We start from the raw sequence: 27,731 nt of genomic DNA on the forward strand, positions 1-27,731 counted from the left end.
TAGCTGCCATTACATTTTCTCTAGTTACTTGTATTTGAATAATTTTTTTATCTTCTCTCATCACAAAACTACCAAATACCTTCCAAAGTATCTGCTGTAACACATGGTTATTTCATGCAATTTTAGACAATCACCTGCTCTTCAGTAACCACCAGTTTCATCCAGTTTGGCATCTTCATCTAATGAACATCCTGGACATTCTATCACTTCACATTTTCTGTTAGCTACTATTTTAAAATCACTCAGAATAAAAGTACCTATCTCTTGTATATCCCAGTTTGGGTTCAGTGTAATTGATGATATCCTCAGCTGCCCAAGAAGGTGACTGATTTCCACACAGAATCATCTGAACCTCTTCATGGCTGAAGGAACTCAGCTTCTCCATCGGAAATACTCTATTGAAGCCATCTTTAATTTACACGAGATACAGTTATAAACATGAGTCCAAATAATGTTTATACAATAATGTCAGCATTAAAGTTGTATGTTAGTCAAACCAGAATCAAACAATAGTTTCTTAATTAAGGCAAGTGGAACATCTTCACAATTAAAAATAGCATAACTAATGCATTCTTAAGTAAAAAGTTTATTTTTGAAAGCCATTCTATGCCACCACTTTAAACCAGCATGCCCCTAAACACCCATTATTCCACCTAATTTCATATATGTTGTTATATTTACAATTACCTCTGAAGGCCTCCATTTGTTTCTGTATACCAGTATGCATGCAGAAGTCAAACATGAGATCTACATACTCCTCTGCATTATCCATTGTTACAGTCTGAAAAGACAGTAGATAAATACACTAAGAATTCACTGTTCATTATTGTTCAGACAATAAAAATGTGTAACTGTTGGTTAAGTTGTAAAGGTAGGTTATTTTCTTACCTCATCTTCACCACCTGGTTTGAGATCCACAGCTGTAAACCCATATACTTTGGATGAAGGGCAAAACTGAAAATTTAAACTTCAAAATACAAAGGTAGTTAATAATTGAAAACAAGTTTGCTACTGCTTTTGTAAACACACCAGATTTACAACCTGTCAGACCCAAAAGCACCTCACTGGATTTCAAACCATTGTGAGTGGATCACTTTGAACCACTGTTCATGTACATACAAAAGCACAAAACTACAAACAGTAACGGACTACACAGAAAATAAATGTTTCAAACATAAAGTATGTAAATGCATATTCTCACTCTCTATTTCAATTTGACAGCCACTGAAAATTTCATAAATTTTATATCTTGAAGCTATCAGCTTCAAAACTACTTAAACCATTTAATTTAGTTCACAATTCAGAAAAACAATTTCCATTCAATTCCTCCAGTAGCAATTACAGAGCCATTTGAACTATTAGGCATTTAGGCCCTTCAATAGTGCTACTTGCTTTCTCTCTATAAAAAGCCAGGCTGAATTCCACAAGCCCTTTGAGGATATAAATCTATTACAGATCACTGACAGGAGGGCTACAAAGATGGGGAAGGGTATAGAGAGGAAGCCAGGTCTAGGCTGAGGTCACTTGGTCTGTTCAGCCTGGGGAAGAGGAGACTGAGGGGAGACCTCACTGCAGTTACAACTTCCTCATGAGAGGAAGAGGAGGGGCAGGCACTGGTCTCTTCTCTCTTCTCTGGGGTGACAGTGACAGGACATGAGGGAACGGCCTCAAGTCCTGTCAGGGGAGATTTATGTTGGATATCAGAAAAACGTTTTTCATCCAGAGGGTGTCTGGGCACTGGAACAGGCTCCCCAGGGCAGTGGTCACAGCACCAGGCTGGGAGTGTTCAAGAAGTGTTTGGACAATGCTCTCAGGCAAAGCATGTGACTCTTGGGGATGGTGCTGTGCAGGTTGATACTTGAGGGTTCCTTTCAGCTCAGGACAGACTATGATTCCAAGGCCATAAGTAATTACTGAACTCTGACACTACACAATTTTTGTGGCACAATATGATTATAACAAATAATCTGCAATATTAATGGTAGAAAAACTGTTGTTTCAAACAGAGAGGATGTTCAAAACTAGGCAGGATGACATCCTGACATGGGTTTACACAGGTATGAGTACTTTGTCTTTTACAGGTGCTAAAAGTCAACACATGCTCTGTTTAACATCGATTTAAACACTGTACTAGGAACACAATCTGAGATATCAATCTGTCCTCTAAAAGCTATCCAAAGAACTGGATAAATTTCAAGTTATCATAGCAAAGAAATTACTGAATCATCCTTTTTTTTAAAGCTGTGATTTTACAAGCAGTGGTTTTCACAAGTATTTTTGTTTCCAGAGTCATACATCGCTGCAACATAGCCACATTTAAAATTAGGAAACTGAGCAACTGAGAAAAGAAAATCCTCAAACCAAAGAAAAAGAATATGGCTGCATCTCTACAGAGTCTCCCTTGCAATGATACTATTTAAAACTAAGCTTTATTACTAATTCATTTGTAATTATGTGTTGGCTTCTTTCTCTAACACAAGACTGTTTGTCTATCTATAAATAAATATGAAAACTTACCCCAAATCCTCTATGCTAAGAGGAGGCCCTGAACCTGACGGATTCTTCAGCATTAATTCCTGCAGTTTTGTGTTCTTTTCATCTTCTGACAGATTTTTGTTGCTTAGAATTTGACGTCTTTTAATTGCAAGGTCCTTAATTTCTTTTAGAAACCTAGCTCTATGTGGATTTACTAATTCAAAGTCTTCCCATGTCAAAATTCCATTAAACCAGGCAGGAGGCTTAGGTTTTGGTGGATCAAGAATAAATTCTGATTTGGAGTCTTCTTCCAGACTTCCTACTGACAAAGAATCATGTCCTTCTTCTGTAGAAGCCTCTGACTGACTTTCAGTACAGTGCAAGTCTCTGTCACCCCGTGATTCATATATCAACTTACTCATGTTACTTTTAATGTCCCCCATACACATGAGTTTAAAAAAAGGCTTAGAAATGGGTAAATCCACAAGTCTATTGTCCTGAATGCATTTAGCCAAGAAAATTCCAAGGAAATGAAAGAGTTTTGTTATTCTCTCAAGTTCATCACTATCTTGTGGGAATGGTGCTGTAAACAGTCCACATGATCTCTGTACATAGTAGCCAGGTGGTTTCAATCCACCACCAATATCAACCTGATTTAAGAGACAGACAAAAAAAGCAGACATGGTTAAAGGTGGATTTAATTAGATATCTGCACTAACTTCTTATATTCTACTGCTCTGTTAAAAAGAGAAGTATTAAAAAAACAAGCTGTGGACCAGAGTGATCATTCTTGACCATGATGACTAGTTGCTGCATGAACATGTGTGCTTCCTTCCTAGATGTCTAGTTAGTTTTTCTTTTTTTTTTTCACACAAGTACTCAGTTTAAAATACAAATTAAAATGTACCTGTCGGGACTCATCATCTGGAAAATCATCATCACAAAGCCAAGCTCCCAAATCTGTCCTCTGAAATTCTGCTGCCACCAATGCATAAAATTCCAAGGTAGGACCCAGGCCTGTTCCTTCCTCCCCTAAAAACTCAACCTAGAAAAACATAAGGAAAGTTAATAGTAAAAGAAAATCCTAGTGAAATGTTCAGCGTTGGTTATGGAACAGGATATTCAATATCCTGTCCAGTACATTAGAAATAGCTATCTAACCTCGCTCTGCTAGGCAGATATGCTTTACCTCTAGAACAGATTTTCTGTCTGCATGAATCTGCATGACATTTTCTGCCCATTCCATCAAGGATTCACCTCGCGGAACTTTCACTCTTTCATGTTTGAGGCGTCCAACTCTGAATTCTCCCGGATCATCACGTCGTACTGTGCTTGTGGTCCTTGTCCGTTCCACAGTGGCTTCACGTCTGTTCTGCAGCCATACAATTGCTCTGGAAAAAAAACCCAAACAACAGTTCTTGAAAACTTCTGTGTCTTCCAGCATGAAAACTTGCAAGTAGTCACCAATAAAAAGTGACTTGTTAAGTACTAATTGCCTCCTAATTTTTTTTAGATATAAACCAAACTAAACTATTTATCAGCCAGAAATGCCCCAAAATATGGACTGCTTCATATTTGATGAAGTCAGAAAACCAAGTAATTTCTAATATAAGTGCCATATTCAGATGATAGCAGCAATAAAAATATACAGTTCCTGATCTGAATTACTATAGATTTCACACTACAGGGGAAAAAACAAAAGGTAGCATTTACTGTTGCAACTTTTAATCACAGATGCTCAAAACTGTTTAGACACAAATTACACCTTTCATTATACACCCCATTAATACTGACCAAGTTTTGCAGAGTTATTTACTAACACACAGGAATGAGAGCAACACAGAACCAAAGTTCAAGTGCAGTCATAGACAAATAGACCCCTATCAGTGAAGAACAGCTACCTTTATTAGCAGTACTTACACAAAGTCAAATTTCCAAATTTTTGTATGTATTATCATCTATGCAGCAATAAACTACCTTCAAAGCTATCATCTGTTGATTGTTTTAAAAAAACAGCCAAGTGTCATGACAGACACAGCAGAGAGTGTACATACACACAGTCCATACAGAATAGACGAGTTTCAATAATTACTTCCATTATTTTAAGAGCTTAAGAAAGCTCTTCACTTACAAAGTAAATAACATGCAATGTTTCCTCAGAGATCTCCTTAAAATGCAGCTTCTCTAAAAATTACCTTCTTCCAAAACAAAATTAAAAAGACCCCAAGATATGGACCATCTTTCTGTAGAAGTTAAAATTTTTTCACAATAAGAAGGTTTAAACTGATGTCTTGCAAGTTAATACCATTTCTTCTCTTCCTTATTCTTTCTTTTTAAATACCTAATTTTACGTTACTCATGAGGCATTTCTACTGCATGTAAGACAAAACAGTAATTCTAGCAACTCTCTCTATTCTTTGATTTGAAAAACAAAGTGTAGCAAGAGCCAAGAAAACCCTTAAAAACTAATTCTTCCTTCTTGTTACAAAAAAAGTATACCAGCAAAAAGGTTTACACTGTCTACATACTCTAAAAATTATGAATGCTGCAATCAAAATACTAATGATTCCAAGGTAATGAAGAACTCTAGAGGATATCCTTAAATGTTTTAAAGTCTGGTTTTGTTCTAATTTCATTAGGCAGCTTATAGCAACTTTCAAAATAACATATTTTTGTTTTTTTCTGTTTTGTTTAAACATTATTGAATTAAAAATAAATGAACCAAAACAATCAGAAGTTGCTGGAACTATAAAAACGTGTTTCCAAAAAACTTTCAGTTCATATGATTCTCCAAATGTTTCCTATTTTTTTAGTCCTTTATGTAATGAACTTAGACAAACTGGCCAATAGGATAACCTGGCTATAAGTACACAAGCACATCTTGAAGTTAAAAAATGAAATCCCTTGTCATTCTGAGCTTTTCCATCTTCTTCCTTCCATTACCCAAAATTATTCACATTTGGCAAGAAAAATTTGTCTCATTAGAATTAAGGTCCTTCTGGAAATCAGCAACTTAGAAACTACTATATGTAAAAAATGAAAAGAAAGCAATCATTCTTCTTTTATTTTTTTTTTTACCTTGATGCTCCAAATGCTGTACAAGTGAAGTACAACTGTCTCGTTTCAAATGGAATTAAGAAAGGACACTTGCTTGTTAGCTGCTCACACCAGTCTGGCAAAGCTCCACTTGCTAGTGCCAAGGGTTCCTATAGTTTAATGCAAGGAATAAAAAAACCACCACCAGTGTTAGTAATATTTGACTTAGGTGGTCCCAACAAGTTTGTAACTAAGTACATACACAGCAAATACACCTAAATACAGTTTTTATCTGTGCTCACATAAGTTTCTTTCTTCTCAGCAACTGAGACTTTTCCCCCTTTTAAAAGCTAGCAATATGGAAGCTGTATGAGGAGTGGCTGAGGTCACTTGGTCTGTTCAGCCTGCAGGAGACTGAGGAGAGACCTCACTGCAGTTACAATTCCTCATGAGGGGAAGGGATGGGGCAGGCACTGATCTCTTCCTTGTGGTGACAGTGACAGGACTCATGGAAATTTAGTCTAAGTCATGGGGGACTTAGGGCAGATATCAGGAAAAGATTGTTTACCCAGAGGGTGGTTGGCACTGAAGAGGCTCCCCAGGAAAGTGGTCACAGCACCAGCCTGACAGGGTTCAAGAAGCATTCAGATAGTGCACTCAGGCACAGCGTGTGCCTGCACAGATCCAGGAGCTGGACTTGATGATCCAAATGAATCCCTTCCAACTAAGTATATTCTGTGATTCTAAGTTCATAAACTTTCTAAGACTTAAGAGTGGACACAGGGTGCTTTGGCACAGACACTTAAAGTTGTAGTAAATCTCTGGGATTTACACTACTCAAAGCACTGTGGGGAGATCTTAATACCCAATTACCTGGAAAGAATTACTCCTGAGTTTTGTCCAAAAGAAACTAGATATTATCATCTCAATATTAGAAGACACGAAAGAACCTTGATGGTAGAAAATTATTCCCTTGAAATATTATTACAGTCCCTTCTGAAATACAATTATAATACACTATACTACAGAAATTATTACTACAAGGATGTTAATGGTACCAGAACAATCTTTGAAAGAACACAAAAAATTGAAAATTTTTTTTAAACAAATAGTTAGGACAATGTGAGTGTAAAAAAAAAACCCTGAACCTCAAAAAGCACACAAGGGCTAACTATGCTGAGAATCTTCTTTAATCTTTGTTGAAGAAAATGTAGCTCAACTGCAGAACTACATCCTAGTAGTAGAATATAGTTCTGCATCCTTTTTCCTTTTAATGTATCATCCATCCATTTCCCTTTTAATGTATCTAACTAACATGTTACCAGTAGGATATTTTCTAAATGCTATTTTTGAAAGTTTATGTAGAATGTATGAGTAATAAAATGTCTGTGAACCCTAACATAATCAATTGTCTTTTTTACATTATCATCAGGCAGACATACATACACTACATTCTAACATTGATGTCTGGCACAGAAAAAAGATTATTATTATTATTATTATTATTCATAACTAAAATACATCAAGTAAAAAAGTTTTGTATGCTTTGTACAAAAACAAACAGCATGGTTTTATTCAGACTAGTCTGTTCTTACAGAATTTACTCATTCAAAATATAAGGAAGAAATTACGCATGAAACAATTCAAAAATAGCAAAATACAATCATTTCAAAGAGTCAAGATAAGGAAGAGAAAAACAGAGTCCTAAAAACAATACCACATATATACACTGTGTATAATGTATGAGTGTAATACCTCAATCTGCTGCAGAATCTTTGTAGTAATTTTTTTACTTGTGAATTCATCTGGTGGAAAGTTAAACTGAGGATGCTCATCTCCTTCTGAAAATAATCAAGACAAAAGTTTTCCTTTATTTCTTTTCATTAAAGTATTTCAAAATCTCTGCCAATTAACTAAGTTACCTTCTTGAGAAATCCGTGTTGTGTAAGGATCACTGGCAACTATATACAAAATTCTAAGTAACTGCAGAACATCTTCTACTCCACAGGAGTTTTGTCCACTGCCAGCTTTGGCCTGGGGCTGTTCCTTGGCCAAACTAAGGATATCAGAATTTTGAAGAGTAGAAATGGCTCCTTGACTCAATCCAGATTTTGATCCATGCTCACAAAAGTCCTGTAAAAAAGAGAATGGTTAAGAATGAAAACTGTGTGTGTTGCTGTCTTTAGGATTGTATTCCAAATTGATTTCAAAAAATCAAAACAGTTCCTGTGTTCAAACTTAACACTTAATCAAATTGTGCAGGGTGCAGATCATTATTCAAATGCATTTTAACACAACTACGTTTAACAGAAGACATTAAATATAAAGGCAAAAGCAGCAAAACCTAAACTTGAAACTGGCTTTTGAACATTCAACTTCCCTATAAATACCATGGCTCTCCCTCAACAAGAATCTTTAAAGCTGCAAAACAAAGCACACAGCCATTCATAATAAAAAAGGTTTGGATGCAGACATATACCTTGTATGCAGCTATGAGCTGGGAACAATTTCTGTTTTTCCTAATACTTTTATTAGTGCCGGTTAATTTCCAGTGGCGCAGGAAAGCTGAGTCTGCATTCTTCTGCAGGTAGGTTATCAAGTCATTCTTTGGTAATTCATCAGTGCCAAGGTACTGCTCCACATGCTCTACTGACCAGCAACCCTACGACAGGAACCACCAAATGTTGGTTTTTCCTGATTGTAAAGTCTTTAAGATTTCACATGCAATATATAATGTCTTTTTTTAAAGGAGCATGCATTTACAAATATACTCACTAATATTCTTTAAGTAATTGAAAACTGTTAGTTTTTTTTTAATGTAGCATTTCAAAAACTGCCACAATATTTCTTTTGCTTTTATTAACGCAGCCATAAAACATAAAGGCACAGAAGTAGATCTTACCATTTTTCCACTTTCTTTCTCTTTATCAGAATCCTTCATTTCTCTGTACATGATTCTAGACATCAAAACAATTAATTAATACTTCATACTCATAGCACGTCCTCTAAATTCTGAGGTTATACATTGACTTTTAGGTATCAGTGACGTTTAGATAATATAAAATAGCAACAGCAGCTGCTCGCCTTCTGCACAGCACATCTGAGATACCTTGAGGCAGCAAATTTCTCAAGCTCTATTTTCATGATGTTGGTATTTATCTTGCAAAGTATTTATGTTTCTTTCAGTGAGACTTGAGTAATCAAACAACCTTCATTGTGCCAATTTCCCAAATCAATTTGAGATTTTTCACTACATGTGCACCAACTCTTTAAAATTTTGAAGTCGTAGGGAAGCTTGCTGTACATTAACTTAGAAGGCATACACATTTACAACTATTTTTCATGTTTTCTTACTAGAAAAGTTTGAAAACAAACTGTTCAAACATACAATTTTTGACAGAAGACAACTCATAAAATAGGTGCAACAGAAAAGCACTGATGAAATCTAAACTACAGTTAAAAATACTGCACCTCTCCTTACTGCAGTTGTCACTTCCGTATACATCATTCTTCAAAGCATGACAGAAGTTACATTGATTAGGGTGGTAAATGGAAAACACTCCCCCATCTAGTGTAACACTCCCCAAATATAGTCTTACAATTTCTGCCTATTACTATAAAGCTAGTAAGGTCAAATTAACATCAAGAAAATAACTGTTACAAAGGGCCCTCAAATATCATGTTTAAATAGAATTTCCTGTATTTCAGTTTGAGCCCTTTTTTATTCTTGTCCTTTCACATTTCAACAAAGGAAAGTCCACAGTCTAGCTTCCCTATGTCCTCCATCAGGTATTCATACACATCAGTAAGAGCCCACAAGTCCTTTTTCCTCCAGGCAAGACAGACACAGATCTCTCAGCCTCTTCTTTGTATGACAGAAGCAATCAGCCTTTTAATCATCCTAGCAGCCCCTTGCTAGACTCAATCCAGTGTCCATGTTTCTCTGTTACTGAGGAGCCCTGAACAAGGACACAGCACTGCAGGTGTATCTCACCACTGCTGAGTAGTTGGGGATGATCACCTCACTCAACCCTCCTAATGCAGCCCAGGGTGCTACTGATCTTCTTTGCTACCAGGGTCCACAGCTGCCTCATGTTTAACTTTATGTCCACTCGGACCTTCAGGGCCTTTTTCACCAACCTCCTTTCCAGCCAGCTGGCCCCCAGCCTGAACAGGCTCACACAGAGTTACTTTTCCCTATCTGACAGACTTTACATCTCCCTTTGTGAAATGTCATGACACTCCTGTCTCCCCATTTCTCCAACATGATGAGGTCTTTTAGAATGGCAGCACAACCAACTGGTCCAACAGCAACTCCTCCCCAGTTTTGTTTAGCCTGGAAGCTAAGGGTCTGCTCTGTCCCATCATACAGTCAACTAATGTAGGTGTTTAAACAGTCCTGGACTCATATCAACACTTGGGGTATACCAGCTGGCCTTAACACCAAGGACCATAACCATCTGAGCACAGCAGTTAAGGCATTTTTCAGACACTATCTAGTCCATGCCTTCTAAGTTTGTCATTGAGAAAGCATTGAAAGCCTTCCCAAAGTTGAGGAAAATAACATCTGCTTTCTTCTCATCCACTGAGCTAGGCATATAGTAGAAGGCTCTAAGGACAGTTATGCATGATTTTCTCTTCATAAATCCATGCCAGCTACTTCCAATCGCCTTCTTATCCTTCATCATTTGAAAATGGTTTCCCAGACTATCTCCATCACCTTTCCAGGGATTAAAGAGTGATCAGTTTGTAGTTCCCTAGATCTTTCCTGAATTTGTGGGAGGCAGGAATGACACTTTGTTTTCTCTGGTCCTCAGAAGTATCTCCCAACCCTCATGATCTTCCAAAGACAACAGAGAATGGCCAGCTTGCATGGGTACATTCCATTGAGTCCCATGGACCTGTATGTAAGTGTTCACTAACCTTTTGCCATTCACGTATCACCAGATTCAACTCCAGATGTGCTCTGGCTTTCCTAATGCTCTTGCCTTCAAGTTGGGACAACTAGGATTCCTCCTAGATCACCTGGCCCTTCTACCACTCCTTGCATGCTTCCCTTTCATGTTTCTTTGTTAATCCACACAGGCCTCCTACTGACTGACTTCCTACATATTGGGATGGACTGTTCTTATGTCTGGATAAAGTGATCCTCGAAAAAAAATCAACCAACTCTCCTGGACTTCTCTTTTTGCTAGGAATACAACCCCATAGGATTTTTCCAATCAGATCCCTAAAGGCTATGATTTTTTTCCTCAGTTTTGCAGGCACAGCAGTAGTTTTAAAACCATTAATAACGTCCTGACATAAACACAAAAAAATCTGATTCTAGAATTGCTTATTCCAGAGGAGGAGTTAAAAAATTAACATCCATTTTCTAATCAGTCACAGTGTTCTCTAAACAGACTAAGGAACTGGTGAGCTTACGTGTATGTTGGCTCCCAAATACGTCTAAGTTTGTCCGATTTCACACTGCCATTACAGGAAAGCTGTAACAATTTCTGTACATAGTAAAAGATGGTGGATCGAAAGTTTGTTAGGGGCAGTTCTACTTCTCGAGTTGTTCCGAGACCTGAAACTTTCAAGGTAAGTGCTAAACGTGGCGAAGGCATGCACTCAACCTCTTCCAAGAGTTCTGAATGAGGTGTACCTGCAAAAATCATTTGAGAACCCTTAACACAAAATATATAATGCATGACAAGGTGGCTTCAGCATCAATAGCATGGTTCAACAAGGAAGTGTAACGACTTACTGCACACATGCCAAAGAGAGATGAGACAATTCTAACTATGAAATAAATTATGACTGAACCATTTCTCTATGGGAATAAAATTAACAGGAATTTCTGAAATCCCTACTGATCCCTATATCTTCGTAACATCTTAGATATTATCACAGTACATGCATTCTTTTCCTACACAGTACCTTCCTTTTAGTTCTTCAACATAAGCAGTGGCTTATTTCCACATATGCTAAAACTTACTTATTCCTCTCTGTAATGAACACTGAGTACATCCACTGTGCTGAGTAAGAATGAACTAAGGAGCCAAGGAGCAAGATCAGGTGCTGTGCTGCTGACCATACACACTGCTCCATCACTGCATTACCTTGCCCCTCCCTCAGCTTTGCACTGTTCCAGCACATCCTCTCCAATCAAATCTATTTGGGTAGCTTTAACGCAGTTAAGTCCCTGCAGATCAAACCAGGCATGTTTAGCACATCTTTAACATATCAAGAGATTTTATTATCATGGTAATAGATGATCCTAGTTAAATTCCTAAATTTGCTTATTTTACACAGCACTTAATTTCTTTTTCCCCTTAATAATACTTAGATCTGCAGAGGTAGATGAAACGCTCTTTCAAACAGAGAAAAGCCACACAGCCACAAGAGCATGTTGTACTGATTAACAGTGATGGCATCCCCAGATCCAGTGGGCACTTAAACCATGAATCTCCATACTAAAGCCAGATTAAGCATCACATACTTTGTCAGCATACCTGGTGGAGGGATTTCTAGGTCAGTTGTCTGTTGCACATTAGTACGACCAGGTCTTGGGTCAAAAGCAGGAACCAATGCAGAAAACTGTCGTTTCAATACATAATCATCATCCCATGTTCTTCTACGGCCTCCTTTGGTTTCATACTCTTCTTCTTCCTGATAAAAACCAAACAAACACACACCCAAAAACCCTAGCTGTTTTGTTTTTTTTTTTGATTCTGCTAAAGAGAATAATTTGATTAAAAAAATGAGAGTTCATGAATACAGCAGTCACACACTAAACTGCAACTCTACTCAGCTCTGTTAAGGTTGCATCTGGAGTGCTGTATCTAGTTCTGGGCTCCTCAGTCAGGAGAGACACAAAGCTCCTGGAGAGGCTACAAATATGATTAAGGGACTGGAGTGTCTCTCTTAGGAGGAAAGCCTGGGTGAGCAGGGCCTGTTCAGCCTCAAGAACAGGCAAATGAGAGGGGACCTCATCAGTGTCTGTCAGTATCTGATGAGACAGTGTCAAAAAGATGGATCCAGGCTCTTCTCAGTGGTGCCAAGCAACAGGACAAGAGACAGAAAGTGACACACAGAAGTTCCCCCTGAACATGAAGAATTTACTGCGTGAGTAAACACACACTGAGACAGGTTGCATAACAACCTGGAGATATTCAAGAACCATCAAGACACAATGCTGAGCCATATGCTCTAGGATGACCCCAGTTGAGCAGGGAGGCTCGACCAGATGACCCACTGTGGTTCTTGTCAAGTTTACTCATTACATTATTTAATTATGTCTTCATTATGTTAGTTTTCTCTATAAAATCAACACAAACTAAATCAAAGCTGGCACAAGTGTATTTACAGTTTCTAGAAAGAATTAAACTTTCCCTAAAGCACCAGAACATAGAAAAATATAGAGCACTGTAAACCAGCAAACTTGGTGTCAATGTTTTGTGCATTCCACAAACTTTGCAATACCAGAGGTTCAAATACGTGTCAAATATATCCAGTGATGTCAAAATAAACATATTTATATTTTTTGAAAACAAGAAGCGCTTTTTTCCAAAGTGTATATATATATAAATATATATATATGCTGATACACAATGTATATATTTTATCCAGAGATTAAATCAAGTATCAAAATACTAGAACTATTTTGGTGGGGAAAAATCTAATTTTCAATAAGCCTTAAAAATTTTAATTGGTTACGAATTTTTTACAAGCTTTTAATCTGTTCAACTTCTCATTGAGCAGAATTGCATGGTATATCAGAGGGAAAGGTACCAGAACCCAAGAAAGGAAATTTTTTTTTTTTCCAGGCCTGCTTCTTGCTGTGTAATCTAATGCAAAATCTATTTTAGCTATTTCTGCTACTTCCCATGAACAACAATAGTAACCCCATTTAATAATTTTTTTAAACTGGTCAACATAATACAAACTAAAGTTACTGTTTGCATTGTAGATCCATTTAAGTTGTACTGGCTTGAGTTTTTTCCTAACTTTGTATTGTTGTACAAAAGGTGAAACATCAAGATGTTTAGTCATGTACCTGAGTCTCTATTAAAACCATAAACAAAGTAAGTTAAAATGCTACATATTTTGGTTCAAATGAAATAAATATTTGCATATTAATTAAAGATGAAGTCTATAATTCCATCAAACAATATTTATATTTATCCTGTAAAACTTTAAGTTAGCATTAGTGAAGCCTTCTATTTTTCCTCTTAGATTTCGCAATATTCATTCTGATCACTTCAGTGATAGTAGAAGACCAGGCACTGTTCATTCCAGTAAAGAACAACCAAATGAAAAGCCAGAACTCCTGATAGTCTAGGCAAGAACCATGAGAACTACTATGCTGGATTTTGTCTAGCTCCCACCCCATTGTTTTTTTTGTTGGGGTTTTGGGAGTATTCTTGAGAAGAGAGATATTTCCTATGGCAAACTCTTCATACAGGCCTACAGTTAAACAACACCAGAAATTAATCACTACAAAATGCAGCAGTGTGCATTACATATCCACAGTCATACTATTTCATCAGCCTGTAAACTAGTGATCCATCATTTCTACTGTCTGTTCCTGTTCCTGTTCCCAGCATGTTTTAAGACATTAATTCTGATCTGTAAAGTCTTGGGTATGTTGGTGTTTAAAAAGACTTCTTGTGGTTTTGACCATATGCAAGAAAATAAATGAATCTAAATAAATTTGTTTTAACTAATGGAGATACTGTAGCTAGGACTTCTTATTGCCAAAAAAAAAGGCTGTGGATTCTTAAAGCATCTGTTAGTCAATTAAGTATCATTGATGCTAACTATATCATACCATAACTTCTTCATATTCTTGATCTTCTTGGTTATCATCTTCATTTTCATCATCTTCTTCATCTGGTTCAGGTAGATCCTCATCATCATCTAACTCTGCCAACAGAGTACTAGCTCGGCAGCTATCAAGAAAATCTGTAACATATGTATGTATATTTACATACAGAACAAAAGACAAGAATAACTTTTAAAGCAGATTTTTTAAAATAAAGAACAGGAGCATTGGGAAGAGTGAAAAAAGAAATATCACTTAAATCAGAAAAAAAAAAAATTGCTTACTGCATAACAGGAATGAAAGCTGTGGTAAAACCACATAACTGTTAAAAAGTCCATGGATCTAGTCAACAGCGTAACTACAAAAGCACTTACTATTGGTACAATTAATAGTGATCAGCAAGAGTGATCTGTTCCTCATTTGATTATAACATTTTATAATTACACTTATAGGAGATTACAAATGATGTCCAGAAAATGGTGCACAAATGCATATTGTCTGTTTCTATGTCTCAATAACTTAAAAACAGGTGAGTGACATAATTTCCACTAAAAACACGTGGTTTATACCTTAACTTACAATGTAAAGGTAAGGAGAGTAATATTTTAAAGATTCAATTGCTAATTAATTACTGTAAAAAGAAGTTGAAGGCAAAATTCCATTTTACTCACTTAGTACTGAGATTTAAAAAACAACCTCCCAAAACCAAAAAAGAAGTTCACAGCAATCCAAGTGGACTGGAATAAAGCTTTGAACTTTTACATTTTTCTATGCACATAGAAACCATCTATACCACCCAAACACCCTTCCTATAGTTGTTATACTCCCTACTGATACGTGAATGCATTCTACTTGTGCAGTTGTTGGTGATATATATTAAGATGTGTCACCCAATCAAAGTATCAATTTAGACTTAATTAAAAGAGTAAAGAGAAATGGTATATGCAGATATATTAATCAACTGACTCCAAGTGGTTCAATTCCAATACCCATTGAAATGACCAGAAACTTTTCAAGCAATTTCAATAGACAGCAACATAGAACACAATCTTAATACAACAATATTTTAAATGAAGTATCTTTCTTTCAATAATATCTCACAAATCAATAAACTTTACATTAGGAAGTATTTTCCAATATCCAACCCAAGTTTTTCTTGACTTCATTTTATCAGCTTGATTCCCACGTATTACTAACTGAATTATCTAAACCTTATTTCACTGTACTCATATGCCTCAAGTAACCTCTGTCCTGAAGTCTGTTTCTAGGGTACAGTGTGCACATAACTCCGGATTTGTTTGTCAAATCATATAATTTCATTCCTCCTGCCAATTTTTGTGTTTTTTTCCAATTTTTTGAAATTACTATTACAGCATTGAGATACCTGGAAGCTATTTTAAGGGTACACTGGGCCTAATGGTGGATGCTTTTCAATCAGAGTAATACAAGGTACATGAGACTTTGCATGTAAGCATGCCTGTACAACACAACAAAAAATAATATTTTGATTGTAATTAGAAGTACATATGCAAACTACATTAGGAACTAAACTTGATGAGGGAAAATATTCAAATACTTAGATAAACTATACAATAAATAATAGTAATATGGGATAGAAACTGCTGAGAATAAAGATTTGAAAACACAAGGAAATACTACTACATTAATATTATTTTACTTACTGCCTTACAGAACTAGTAACATACAAACAGCTCAACTTTCAGATACTTTTCAGTAAATAAACTACTAAATGAGAAAATAATAACATTGGGATAGAAGGAAAAGTCATTAATGGGAAGTCTAATGCTTATGTTCATTCAAAAATGAAACTTACCATATAAAGAATATTCTGCCTCCTGCCCTGTATCGCTCTCACTAGATGTTGATGTTAGGCTAGTAGTTAGAGTATTACTAAGCGACTGACCAACAGATAAAACTGTAGTTGCTGTAGCTACATTGCTGCTGCTAGTAACACTGGATGTAGACATGGTCACTGTTGATGTGGTACCAGTTGTAGTCAGATTAGGAAAACTTTGGGCACCCATAAGAGGAGACGCTATAGATAAAGATATGGTAAGATAAAATAAATTATTTGATGACTTGAAGAGTACAATTTACATGCATGACTCCTGTGTTGAAAAATATATTTGGGGTTGAAAAATTACCAGTGTTATTTTATAATAAAGAACAACAGACTATAAAGGGGAAGGGTTTCCCAATGCAGAAGTGGACCTTACAGCATAGATGCCCACTTCTGGGCTTATTCCCTTGCAAACATTTGAAATAAATAATTTTATCAAATAAATCCCCAAAATCCCACTATATATCTGAAATTATTTAATTTCATTTTCAATATATGTAAAGAATGTCTGAAATTTGTTACTCCAACATTGTGATCTATCATTAAGCCTAAAATGAAATTTAACATCTAAATTACAGTATTACATAGCGCAAACAAGTTAATTATATATAAGCGAATTGGAAACAGAACATACTAAAACAAATGTGAAACTTGTGATTACTGTGCATTTTTCTAAGGTTCTTAAATTAGCTCTGACTTGTTATTTTTCAAACAACTACAAAAATATATGTTCATCAGTCAACATACCTGAACTGACAGCACTGTGAAATATATGACTTATGTTAGATGATTTATAATTTTCAGAATAAGCAAGCAACAACTAAAAAGTTACCTTACTGCACATTCAAATAAAACAGTAAACGCATTTTAGTGAACAACTGAAAAAAACCTGAATTCGCTGTAGACTCAGAAATAACTTCAGATAGTGTACCTGAGTATAAGTTATACCTATGTGCAACTACACCTTTATATCCCAGTCAGCAAAATATGTTCTCACACGCTTATCTTTAATCAAGGAGATTAACCACAAGTTTGGAGAAAAAAATTTGAGAGGTCATCTCTACTAAGAATTTAAGCCTTAGGTTTTCCAATTTACTTTTTCTGAACTTTATTAAATGCAAGTTACTCAGTTTTAAAAGAAGTTTCATTATTGCCATTTATGTAAACTGAGAAACTGCTTTCTTAAAAAAAAAAAAAAACAACAAAAAAAACACCTCTGCATTTCATATTATTATTACCAAAGTCTGCAAACATTACTACCCTGGAAGAAGGATATAACAAAGCTTCTTCCCCTAAGTGAATTTGGTAGCTTTTTGTTGGGGGTGGGGTGGGAAAATTATTATCTCTGCTTTCCTTCTGTTACATACAGTCACTACATACATTCCTGCCCCTTAATAACATAGCTAACATTTTGCAAATAAAAATATAACAATGCAGAGGGGTGTCAAATAATAGTATAACAATGAGGAAAAGTACACATTTTAAATTTAGCATTGTTAATAAGCTTATGTTCTTCTCTATAAAAGCATGGAAATGAAAAACTAAAGAGTTTTTCTTTCGTTGTTCAAGAGCTTGAAAATAAGCTGTTCAGTATGCACATCTTTCACCCTCTGCTAATTAATAACAGCAAACTCTTTGCTGTTACAGTAAACAGAAAAAGCCATTACGCATCAGGATTTTGTTTGCTCTGAATTCAAGAGCAAATGGAAATTGGCTACTCTGGACACCACTTAGCTTCTGGCAAATACTGATGTTTTTTTCAATGCAACCAGTACAGAAAGTCCAGAAAAACTTTCTCACTAACGATGATTTCAGTCTTGATTTTTGGGGTGTTGGGTTGCTGTGGGTGGTTTGTTTGATGGTGGGAGTCTTTTGTTTGGTTGGTCTTTGGTTGGTTGGGGTTTTTTAACCTGAATAGGCTAAAAACCCAAAAAATAATAAAAATTTAACAAATCAAGCTTTTTACAATGTTCTAATTGAACTCTGGGGAGATTATTCAAATATTATCTCTGAACTCTTAGGAACATGAGCTACCATTTCAGTTTCTAATCATATAAAAAGCATGAACCAAAATAATACCTACATGAAGGATAATATAAAGTATGACTATTTTTAAGCTGCCTCATTGTTATTTCTAACTTTTGCAGTATATATTATCAAACATTCATGAAATTTTAGACATGCTGTTGAAGTATTTTACCATGTTTTTCAAAGGCGGTCTCTTTTTTTTCCTCCCCTGAATACAAAACTACTTCAGAACCAGAGGCATTCTATCTGTCTTTAAGAGGATCAAGTACTGGAAAGCCTTCTTTGAATATCTTACTATTTTATTGCAAAAGACTTCGCCCTCATGGCCAGTATCACAACATGAATAGAAGGATACATTAAAAAAACTCCCCATCAAAAAAAAAAACATTCAGTATTTAAAATATTTTAAAATGCTAAAAGCAAACACACAATTTCTAAATAAGGAAGCATAGAGTCATAGAATTGTTAAGGTTGGGAGAGACCTCAAAGACTGAGTCCAGATGTTAGCCCAGCACTGGCATGTTCACTACTAAACCACATTCCCAGGTTCTACACAACTTCTGAACATTTTCAGGGATGGTGAATCCACTTCCCTGAGCCACCCGTTCCAGTGCTTGAGCACCCTTTCAATGAAGAAATTTTTCCTATTATCTAATCTAAACCTCCCCTGTAACTTCCTACCCATGAAAAGAGGCTGCCCCCTACCTCACTACACCTCCTTTCAGGTAGTTGCAGAGAGCAATAATATCTCTCCCGAGCCTCCTTTTCTCCAGGCTAAACACCCCACAGCTGCTCCAGACCTTTCACCAGCTTCACTGACAATCATGACAAGCATGAAAGCTTAACAAGAAATTTATGCTTTTTTCTAGCTTGGATAATTTCACTTTTTCTGACTTGCCTAACCCATGAAATGCAGTTCTCTGTTTAAACTACTATCACAATCAGAGAACAAAATACCAGACAAGTAACAATTTTGATGGGAGCATGCTCAAAAAAAGAGTGAACTCACAACAAGCAGGTTTATAGCTTACCTTGCTAATACCTTGCTCCTACATATATAATCTAAGAACATGCAAATGTTAAAGAATACATAATGTACATAATGCCATTTAAAACACTGTTAACTACAAACTTCCTTACATTTAATATGCCTGAACAGTTCACCAAACCTAAGCCTTAATGATCATACCTACCATCTCTAGAAAACACACTCAGTATTACAGTACATTATGTTAAGCAGCTTGACAAAATCAGGAATCTGCTAACATTTCATTATGCTGTAGTTCTTTTTCCTTCGTACTTTGTTCTTAGCTCCTATGCTCAAACACTTCACAATATGCACAAACTGCCCTTCCTGAGGAAAATGGAAAAATAATAGAAATATGCAAAATCTACACAGATCAGAAAGCCTAAGTACCTGACATTAGCTACTGTTGCTAGATTTCCATTCTCTTGGTCTAATCCATACACTCTCCTTAAACATATAATCAACATCAATTTCAATCATCAATTTCAAATTTCTTTCTGTTTGATGAGTACCTGTGATCTGACATTATAGGGTAATGTAACACTTTTCAGCTGACAGGACCTCTGTGAGTCCTTCATGAGTTCTACAGGCTCATACTAGGTCAAGGCTGCTCTAAGTACATTTCTCTATTAAACCAACACAATCCAAACTCAAGGGTAACGAAAACCAAGGAGACAACAAAATCCTCAACTAAAAATAAAAATAGCTTACTTACTTGCAGTACTCACAACATTTCTTCCCAAAGTATTAGTATTGTTATCACTGCTACTCCGGCTCAAATTCATGTTGTTTGTGGCATTGGTACGTGCTATGTTTGCCACTCTTCGTACAAAGGACTCCAGGCTGGAAGTTTCTCGAGATGATAAGTTCGGAACACTTGCACTGGAGCTCATGGGTGCCCCAGCAGCCAACAAAGAACTGACTGAGAGTCTGTTACTCGCTGAAGAGCTTAGGGGTCGTTGGGAAGCTGCTTCTTTATTAGTCAGTTCAGAGACTGAACTCACATCAGGAGAGCTTACACTAACAATTCCCATGGATATAGCACTGGACTCCCCAGGAGTACGTATTGAATTATCAGGACCTAACTTCCTCTCTGCATTTTCGTTTCCCATGTCCGCTGTTAAGGTGCTGGTGCTCGCACTGGAAGATGACCCTATGTCAGCCTGAGGCACGCTATCGGCAGAAGACAGAACAACAATTGGTTCATGGATGTCAGTGCCTGAAACTATATTTTGTTCCAATACACTTTCTGATCTCCGCTCCATTTTGGTCGAACCCAAGCTGATGTCGCTGCTACTTGCCACGCTACACACAGAACTGCTGCTTCCTTTTCTACTTGAGGAGCCTGCAGCAGCAGTCGTCTTGTCTGGACAGTTGTTTTTCACCAAGCTGCTCCATGACTGCGTTGTGCCTGAAACAGTGGATGAAACAGGTTTGGGTGATGCCGCTGAATCAGGGTCGTACCCTGGTGCAAGCTTGAGGTCAAACTTTCCTTCTGCGCCCATACGGTAAGAGTTAGAGCCACCAGCATCCCAGGTGACATCAATCCAGCCTGGAAAGGGACAGGAGTTTGTGAGATCCAGCAGAAAGCAGACAGGAGGCGTGTCAGACAGTAGCTCCACAATGTGGGATCAGCTTCTCATAAGGGCTCTGAATGTCTGAATCAATGAAATCACTAAGTAACCCTTAAAGCCAATTAAAAGGGAAGCGCTTAAATCAAAACAATTTAGTATTTTGTAATGCTGTCAATCTAGAGACTGCTCATTCTTGCTGCCTTAATCTTCAGGGTCACAGAATCCAGCCAAAACAAAGTTTCCTTCAGGAAGGGACCTGACCTACTAGAATCTCAATTTTATTATCATCTATCAAAATTGGATTCTCTAATAATAAAAATGTATATTAAAATGTATCATAACTTTACTAGCATCTGTCAAGAAGCTGTAATTATTACATGGACATTCAGTAACACTTTCCTTTGTTGGATGCTTGTGGATAAGCATATTTACCCAAAAGACGACATGTCATGAAACTGCTTAGTTTGAGATTTCTTATTCTTAAATTAAAAGAACTAATTTATAGATACACAGCTTTTTAGTTCAGTAAGTTCCACATACTCGAACATTCCTTACTCATAAAAAAATCTTATGGCAATCAGGTAAGGGCTATATCAAGTAAAATTACAGGATTGAAAGAGTTTTTTTCTATGTTTCATAGAAAAAAACTATCCTGGGATGAGAACAAAACTCCAAAGAGATGTTACTGGTAAGTTCCTTTATTAAATTATTATTTTGAGTGGCAAAATTTTTTAACAGCTAAATACAATAAATCTGCAATAATGAGCGTAACATACAAGATTTAGCTAATTAGGACAGAAATGGGGGCAAAATTATTTATTTTTACTTGTCTAACAATGTACCACAATCTAGAAGGCACCTAAAAAATTCTAATATTTCTCACTGTATCTTAACTGCAACAAATATTATTGTAACTACTTTAATTGAAACACATTTCATCCAAAAATGAAATCTCTAAAGCTTACTTATCTACTCCAATCTCAGACAAAGTCAAAAGAAATATCAGGTCTAGATACATAAGTATTTGTCTTTATTAATGAAAGAGCTAGTATCAAGTAAAATATTCTTTTTGTGACTGTCACGTACACCTTCAGCTTTTAACTATTCAAAAATCACCACTCCTAGACCAAAACAGATGATCACAGGCAATTTGCTATTTACAAATATCACTCTGGAAGGAAAGTAGCTAAAAAAGATAAAGTTTTCAGATATGATAAGTAGACATCTTGTCCCCAAATGTGCAGGTTTGGATCATGTTATTCTCATATGATTTTATTCCTTCTTGACAAGCTATAGTTGAGTAATTTCAAGTCACTAAACCACTGAAGGATAAAGTTGTGAAGCTAATCTCAATTTTTTTTTCTTCCATAATTTGCCTTTTTTATCAAACACAAAAAAAGCTCCATACAGTATAATTTTTCCCTTTTATGAATATCTGAACCAGGTATTTTTTTCAAAGCACTACTAAATAACTGGGTTTTTTTTTGTATAGTTCCTTTCCCTAAATTATTAATTACAAGTTTTAAATCTGAACAAGTTTTAAGTACATATTATGTACTCAAAGTTGTTCTGCTCTATCATTACAGGCATAAAACAACATTTGTGTACACTTGTGAACAACAACCAAAAAAGTAAATTAGATGCCATTTTCAAAATTCTATATGAAAAAAAAAAAGCTTTTAAAGGAATGAGATGAATTGGCATCACCATTTGATAAACTAACGTCAATTTTGCCTATGGTTAAATGGGGTAGTTTTACTGGAACACAGAAACAAAATCACTGCTTTGGTAGAATACTATTCACCAACAACACCTAAAGTCTTCAAAGTTACAATGTAGCTATGGATACTGTTGTATCTGATAAGAAAAATACATGGATGATGGGAGACTACCCACAAGCTGTATTCAACAGCTTAAATAAAGTTCAGTTTTAAATCATTTTAAGGAATTGTGCTTTGGAGATGTCTCCATGTTTGAGAGCTGACAACTCAATTAACTTGAAGAAACTCTCAAGTCCAGCTAAAAATGAACCTAAAAGTAGCTGAAGGTGCTTCAGAAACAAAGCATGCCTTATATACCTCAAAATAAGGGGAAGAGAAGGGAAATGGCGGAAAGCATGTTCAGCTGTCAAGATGACCACCTCTCCTGGAGCCTCTTCAATAACTTAACTTTCTGAGTACTGAGTTCCCTGGCTGTTGCAGGCTTTTATTTTGCTCCTTAAGGTAATAAATTTTCATGCTTAAGTCAAAAACAAAAATTTGATCCCAAAGAAGCTTGCAAGGTAGGAAAGGTACAGGATATAACAAAAGTCAAGGAAAATATTGCAAACGCTCAGCTAGAAGAAATGAGGAAGGTAATTATAGATTCTGCAGGCCCAAAGCTTAACTTATCAGTTTGCATCACTCACCTTCATATATTTTGTAACAGATGTCTAAATAACAGTTTCATATTTGAGTAACAGTTTAATATTTTAATTAACCAAAACTGTAGAAAAGTTTCGTTTACAGTAAGTTTTTTTTTATGTGTTCAAATGGAATTTCACAAATTCCAACAGCTGTAGTATTTTAAGCTTCTTCTCTCCAAAGTATTTATACTTTTATCAACTTTATCAAGGCATTACAAAGGAAGTACTTTAATGCTACCCATTCTGCATGATGTCATAATGAACCAGACATTATTCAACAAATGACTTCAACATGATTCAATAAATTCAGGCAATTCATGCTCACCATTATGCAGTTCTCCTGTAACAGTGCCTTCACCCTGTGGGCTTCCATCCTGATCTCTCCATTTCCAATCAATTCCTCTGATGACACGAGCTCCTGGAACCATGTATTTTAACACCTGAGAACGGACCAGACGTCGCTGCCTTCTCAGATTTGCTTCAGCTTCTTTAGCAGCTTTTCCTGGAAGAAATGTAAATTGAAAATACAGGAAAATACTGAATGAGGAATAATTTTGAGCTTATTTCTAAGCAACTTCGACTGCAAAAGTTAACCTTCACACTGGTTTTTATGAAGTATTTTCATTAGCATTTTTAAAGAGCAAGTAACATATACATGTTCTTTTTCTTACCCAGCTGATCTTCACACACTCCATTCACAGTGCCATAAAGTTCAAAACCAGACAGGGAGAGGTAGTGTGTTTGCCCACTGGCATTCTTTCCCATCTGTTTTATTCTAACATGTCTCCAACCTTGTTTCTCATCTTTTGGAGGATCTAAAGGCCATGTTGCTGTAGACCTTTAAGTTTATTAGAAAGGGGTGTTGGTAGGTAACAGGAATTAAAAAAAAAAAGGCAAAACCAAAAAAACTTAGTACCAAAGCAAACAAAACCATAACACCCATCATGCATGCATATTACAAGATATATAAACCTATTAACACAAGAGCAGCCATCAGATAAGTGTTGGTGTTATGGTTTTGTTAAAAAACAAAATGCAAAATTTACATTGATGGAAAAGCACAAATACCATTATGTGAACCACACAAAACCTATGAATCACTTATTCTCCAGCCCATCCTTGATAGTTTGTATCACTAACCACTTCTTGAGATAGATACATTATTACAAACACAGTACACATTAAATTAGTCTACAGTCAAGTACATTTTTAACTGTACTCAGTTTTATGAAAAGTGATAAAATACATTGACATACCCAGGTTCATTGAGACTACAGTCATCAACATGAGTATACAAAGTAGTCCAGTTCTGTCCATCCTTAGATACCTGGAAAACCCAATTTCTGAGAGCAGATCGTCCGTAACCTCGAGCATGGCGTAATGTGTAGGCTGATGGTATAACCCAAAGGCCAAGATCTATGGCAAACCAAGCATTCTTATCATCATTTGTGTGACAATTGAGAGCCGAACTGTCACGGCTCAGGATGTCTTCTAAACGACCATAAGGCAGATTTCTTCCTTCTGAGGATGTAACCACTACTAATCCATAGGCTGCTGGATTTACCCACTCATATGCAGTCCTGTATTTAAAAAGAGACATATACTGTTCAATTATCACTTAAAAAACTAGTTTGAGTAACATTTGACATTTACTGTAAATTGCATTTAACAGCTGAGTTTACCACACACCAAAATTATCAATATAATTTTAGATAATTAGACAACTTTAGATATGTTCCAAACATCGCTTTTTTTGTTTATGTTTTTTAAAACACTGTAGCAAAGAAAAAAAAAATACAAACCCAAACCAACAAAATCAAACAGAACCATGGCAAGCAAAAACAAAGACCCAAGCTTCCCCACTCCATCTGCCTAGGGAAGCATACAAATTCTCAACACTAGTGATTTATATTTTTCTATTATTTAAGGAGATGGAAAAGAAATGTAATTCTATTGATTAAAAGATACCTCCCACTACTAAGAAAATAAAAGATTTCATTATGAATTCTTTGTCCCCATCCTGCCACATGGATTACAGTTTATTGTGTCTGACTTTAAAATATCTAGCTTTGAAAAACTCACTTTGCATTTGTTCCAATCCAGTAAATAATTCCATTTTCATCAAAATCATGTTGATGCCTGAACACAAATGTCTGACCTTCTCGTAGTTTCCGTACAAAAACAAATGAAGCCCTATCAAAGTCGTACCATTGCTTTGCTACCTACATATGAAAGAAAACAAATCAAATATTAAAGAAGCAGAATATAACTATTCCCTGTGAACTCTGTGTGTGGTATGCAGCTCACCATTTTCAGGAGATACTGTTCTAGAGATTCAACAGTTGCCAACGGCTCCATCTTGAGCATTCTACCAGTTCTATCTATTAAAGACGTCTCCCCCGAGGCACGTTCCAAACGAAACCTCAAGCGTCTTGTCAGTATCTGAAAGAACAGCTAAGCATTAATATAGGCTTTCCTGTTTAGGTTTTGCAATCTTCATAAAAACAGTGTATTTCACTACAACTGTTTTAGTGGCCTGTCAGGTATCTTTGTTGCTCTAACTTAAGCACTATATTCTAATGAAATGTTTTAAAAAGTCATTTTCTAGTACTACTTCTTTTCAATTAACCAAACAATTCTTTACTATGACAATATCTAAGTCAATTACACACTCAACTAACATTTTTTCACTTTTCCTATGTCTTCATAGCTTTTATTTGCTGATTAGCAAATATAATAATATAGAAACAAAAAACTATTTTCAAAAATATTGAACAGAAACAATAGTTTTGCAACTTTTTTCAACTATGTCCTAGACATTTAACATGAAAACAGAAATACTTATATTTCCCTACCCATGTTGCAAAACCCTGAACTGGGCTTTCAAATAATAAAAATTAAGACTCTACGCAAACTGGGGAAAAAAAAGTATTATTTTTAGCCAAACTGCCAAGTTTCCTGTATAACAAGCTGCTGAGCCTGGAGGCATCATACATCTCCAATTGAACACGGAGCCATAGACAGGACCCTTTAAAGCGTATCCCCTGTTCTTACTAAAAATTGTCTGCAATCGCAGTAATATGCCCTTTAACTAGAGAGCATGCGCCTACATAAAGACAACACTTGAAAGTAAAAGAAAGAACACATTATCTCTTTAATCAAAATTTACTTTTACCTCACAGTGCTTAAGAGACGGTAGAGGAACAGCCATGCATTTCATTGTCAGAGGAAACAGATGTCAAAATTTGGTTGTTCTTTACTTAATTCTACCCACATCTACAAGAATGTGATTCTTGCAAACAAGGCGTGCAACATATACCCTTCAGTTGTGCATGACTCAGTGCGATATGCTGTTATCACTGTACATTTACCTGAAGATTATACGTAGATCCTGGTGTATCATACAAGTGGAGAGGTAGACGTTCAATAGATTCTAACACTGCTATCAATTTCCGAATTAATGCAACTGCTGGACGACTGTGAAAGAGAACAGGTACTATGTTACCACAAAAAAAAAACAAAGGAAAAAATTCTACACTATCTCAGAAAACAGGATCCAGTTGAGGAAACGATCCCAGCATGCTATTTCTATTGATGCTACCTAGTCACATGGTTATAGCACAGTAAGAAAGACACTAATCTGCACAATGATGAACAAGTCACCTTGTTCATCAACAGGCTGACTCTTAGAGATAAAAACTTTCCATTGCTACTTCAATATTAGATGCTGTCTTTTAAGAACAATTTTCTATTGAAATGGAAAGAACAGGTATTTTTCTTTAAATTATTTTAAACATACCATACTGCTTCACAATTTCAAAGGGGATTTTCCTGGTTTATTATTATTTTTACCTTTCATCATCCTCATTTTCACTGAATGCTGTTTTGAAAACATTTATCCTCTCTACCAGTTGACTACAGTCTTGTTTCACATCCAAATCAACATTCTAGGAGGAAAAAAAATCAAGTCACATACAGGCAAAGACATCTGTGTAGTTTCACTGAAATCCCAAATTAATCCCAATTTTACATGAAAAGCTAATTCATCAGCCACTAGACCTGAACAGTTGATTTATTTTCATTCAAACTAGTCATCTATTGTGATAGCATATTTTCAGTAGGTAGACCAGTAACTGGAACAAGTCTGTCTAATTGTCACCAAGACAGAAAAAAGACAGATTTATAACAGATCTTTTACACTATGGCACATGTCTTAACTTCATTTTGTTACGAAGTTTTTCTTTAAATACTTATGTCTATAAACTCACATTGTTTAAAACTGTCAGCAGCGATTGAACTAAGCCACTACTGCACATTTCATATGGAGAAATAGTATTCTCATCCTTCAACAGTACAATTAAGTTTTCCAGAGCAGTCTTCATTAAATCTCTCCAAGTATTTTCTCCCTCAATGCACTGAAAGACAAAAAGATCATTTTCATGAACCCAAGTAATCTGTCTGCTTGCTTCAGTTGAAAGATCATGTCCTAGGAAAGTACCAAACTAGGTAATACATGT

At 35.9% G+C, this 27,731-nt stretch overlaps 2 protein-coding genes across 19 annotated transcripts in view; one reads left to right on the forward strand and one right to left on the reverse strand.

The window, feature by feature from the left end:
* The window catches only part of AP4S1 (adaptor related protein complex 4 subunit sigma 1), a 28,553-nt gene extending 26,092 nt beyond the window's left edge, over window positions 1–2,461 (forward strand). For 6 of the 7 annotated variants that reach the window (XM_085580446.1, XM_085580445.1, XM_085580443.1 and 3 more), the window contains one exon: window positions 2,288–2,452. In XM_085580446.1, the coding sequence (XP_085436572.1) occupies window positions 2,288–2,342 (55 nt within the window). In that variant the 3' untranslated portion in view covers window positions 2,343–2,452. Of the gene's footprint in view, window positions 1–2,287 lie in introns of all 7 variants that reach the window. The other variant, XM_031504990.3, reaches the window with a different exon arrangement.
* Window positions 1–27,731, reverse strand: part of HECTD1 (HECT domain E3 ubiquitin protein ligase 1) — a 60,838-nt gene that overhangs the window by 2,072 nt on the left and 31,035 nt on the right. For 9 of the 12 annotated variants that reach the window (XM_021539338.3, XM_021539336.3, XM_021539337.3 and 6 more), the window contains 24 exons: window positions 27,483–27,629; window positions 27,067–27,161; window positions 26,586–26,691; window positions 25,522–25,656; window positions 25,297–25,436; window positions 24,471–24,794; window positions 23,886–24,052; window positions 23,540–23,716; window positions 19,952–20,788; window positions 16,155–16,376; window positions 14,327–14,460; window positions 12,009–12,165; window positions 10,936–11,158; window positions 8,414–8,468; window positions 7,991–8,173; window positions 7,434–7,644; window positions 7,267–7,352; window positions 5,554–5,681; window positions 3,665–3,866; window positions 3,383–3,520; window positions 2,518–3,125; window positions 889–967; window positions 688–781; window positions 258–408 (listed from right to left, as the gene is read on the reverse strand). In XM_021539338.3, coding sequence (XP_021395013.2) covers window positions 258–408; window positions 688–781; window positions 889–967; window positions 2,518–3,125; window positions 3,383–3,520; window positions 3,665–3,866; window positions 5,554–5,681; window positions 7,267–7,352; window positions 7,434–7,644; window positions 7,991–8,173; window positions 8,414–8,468; window positions 10,936–11,158; window positions 12,009–12,165; window positions 14,327–14,460; window positions 16,155–16,376; window positions 19,952–20,788; window positions 23,540–23,716; window positions 23,886–24,052; window positions 24,471–24,794; window positions 25,297–25,436; window positions 25,522–25,656; window positions 26,586–26,691; window positions 27,067–27,161; window positions 27,483–27,629 — 4,799 coding nt within the window. The remainder of the gene's footprint in view (window positions 1–257; window positions 409–687; window positions 782–888; window positions 968–2,517; window positions 3,126–3,382; window positions 3,521–3,664; window positions 3,867–5,553; window positions 5,682–7,266; window positions 7,353–7,433; window positions 7,645–7,990; window positions 8,174–8,413; window positions 8,469–10,935; window positions 11,159–12,008; window positions 12,166–14,326; window positions 14,461–16,154; window positions 16,377–19,951; window positions 20,789–23,539; window positions 23,717–23,885; window positions 24,053–24,470; window positions 24,795–25,296; window positions 25,437–25,521; window positions 25,657–26,585; window positions 26,692–27,066; window positions 27,162–27,482; window positions 27,630–27,731) is intronic. The other 3 variants (XM_085580438.1, XM_085580440.1, XM_085580439.1) reach the window with 3 other exon arrangements.

Source organism: Lonchura striata, chromosome 5 (assembly GCF_050655825.1).
Source record: "Lonchura striata isolate lonStrDom1 chromosome 5, ASM5065582v1, whole genome shotgun sequence".
NCBI lineage: Eukaryota > Metazoa > Chordata > Aves > Passeriformes > Estrildidae > Lonchura > Lonchura striata.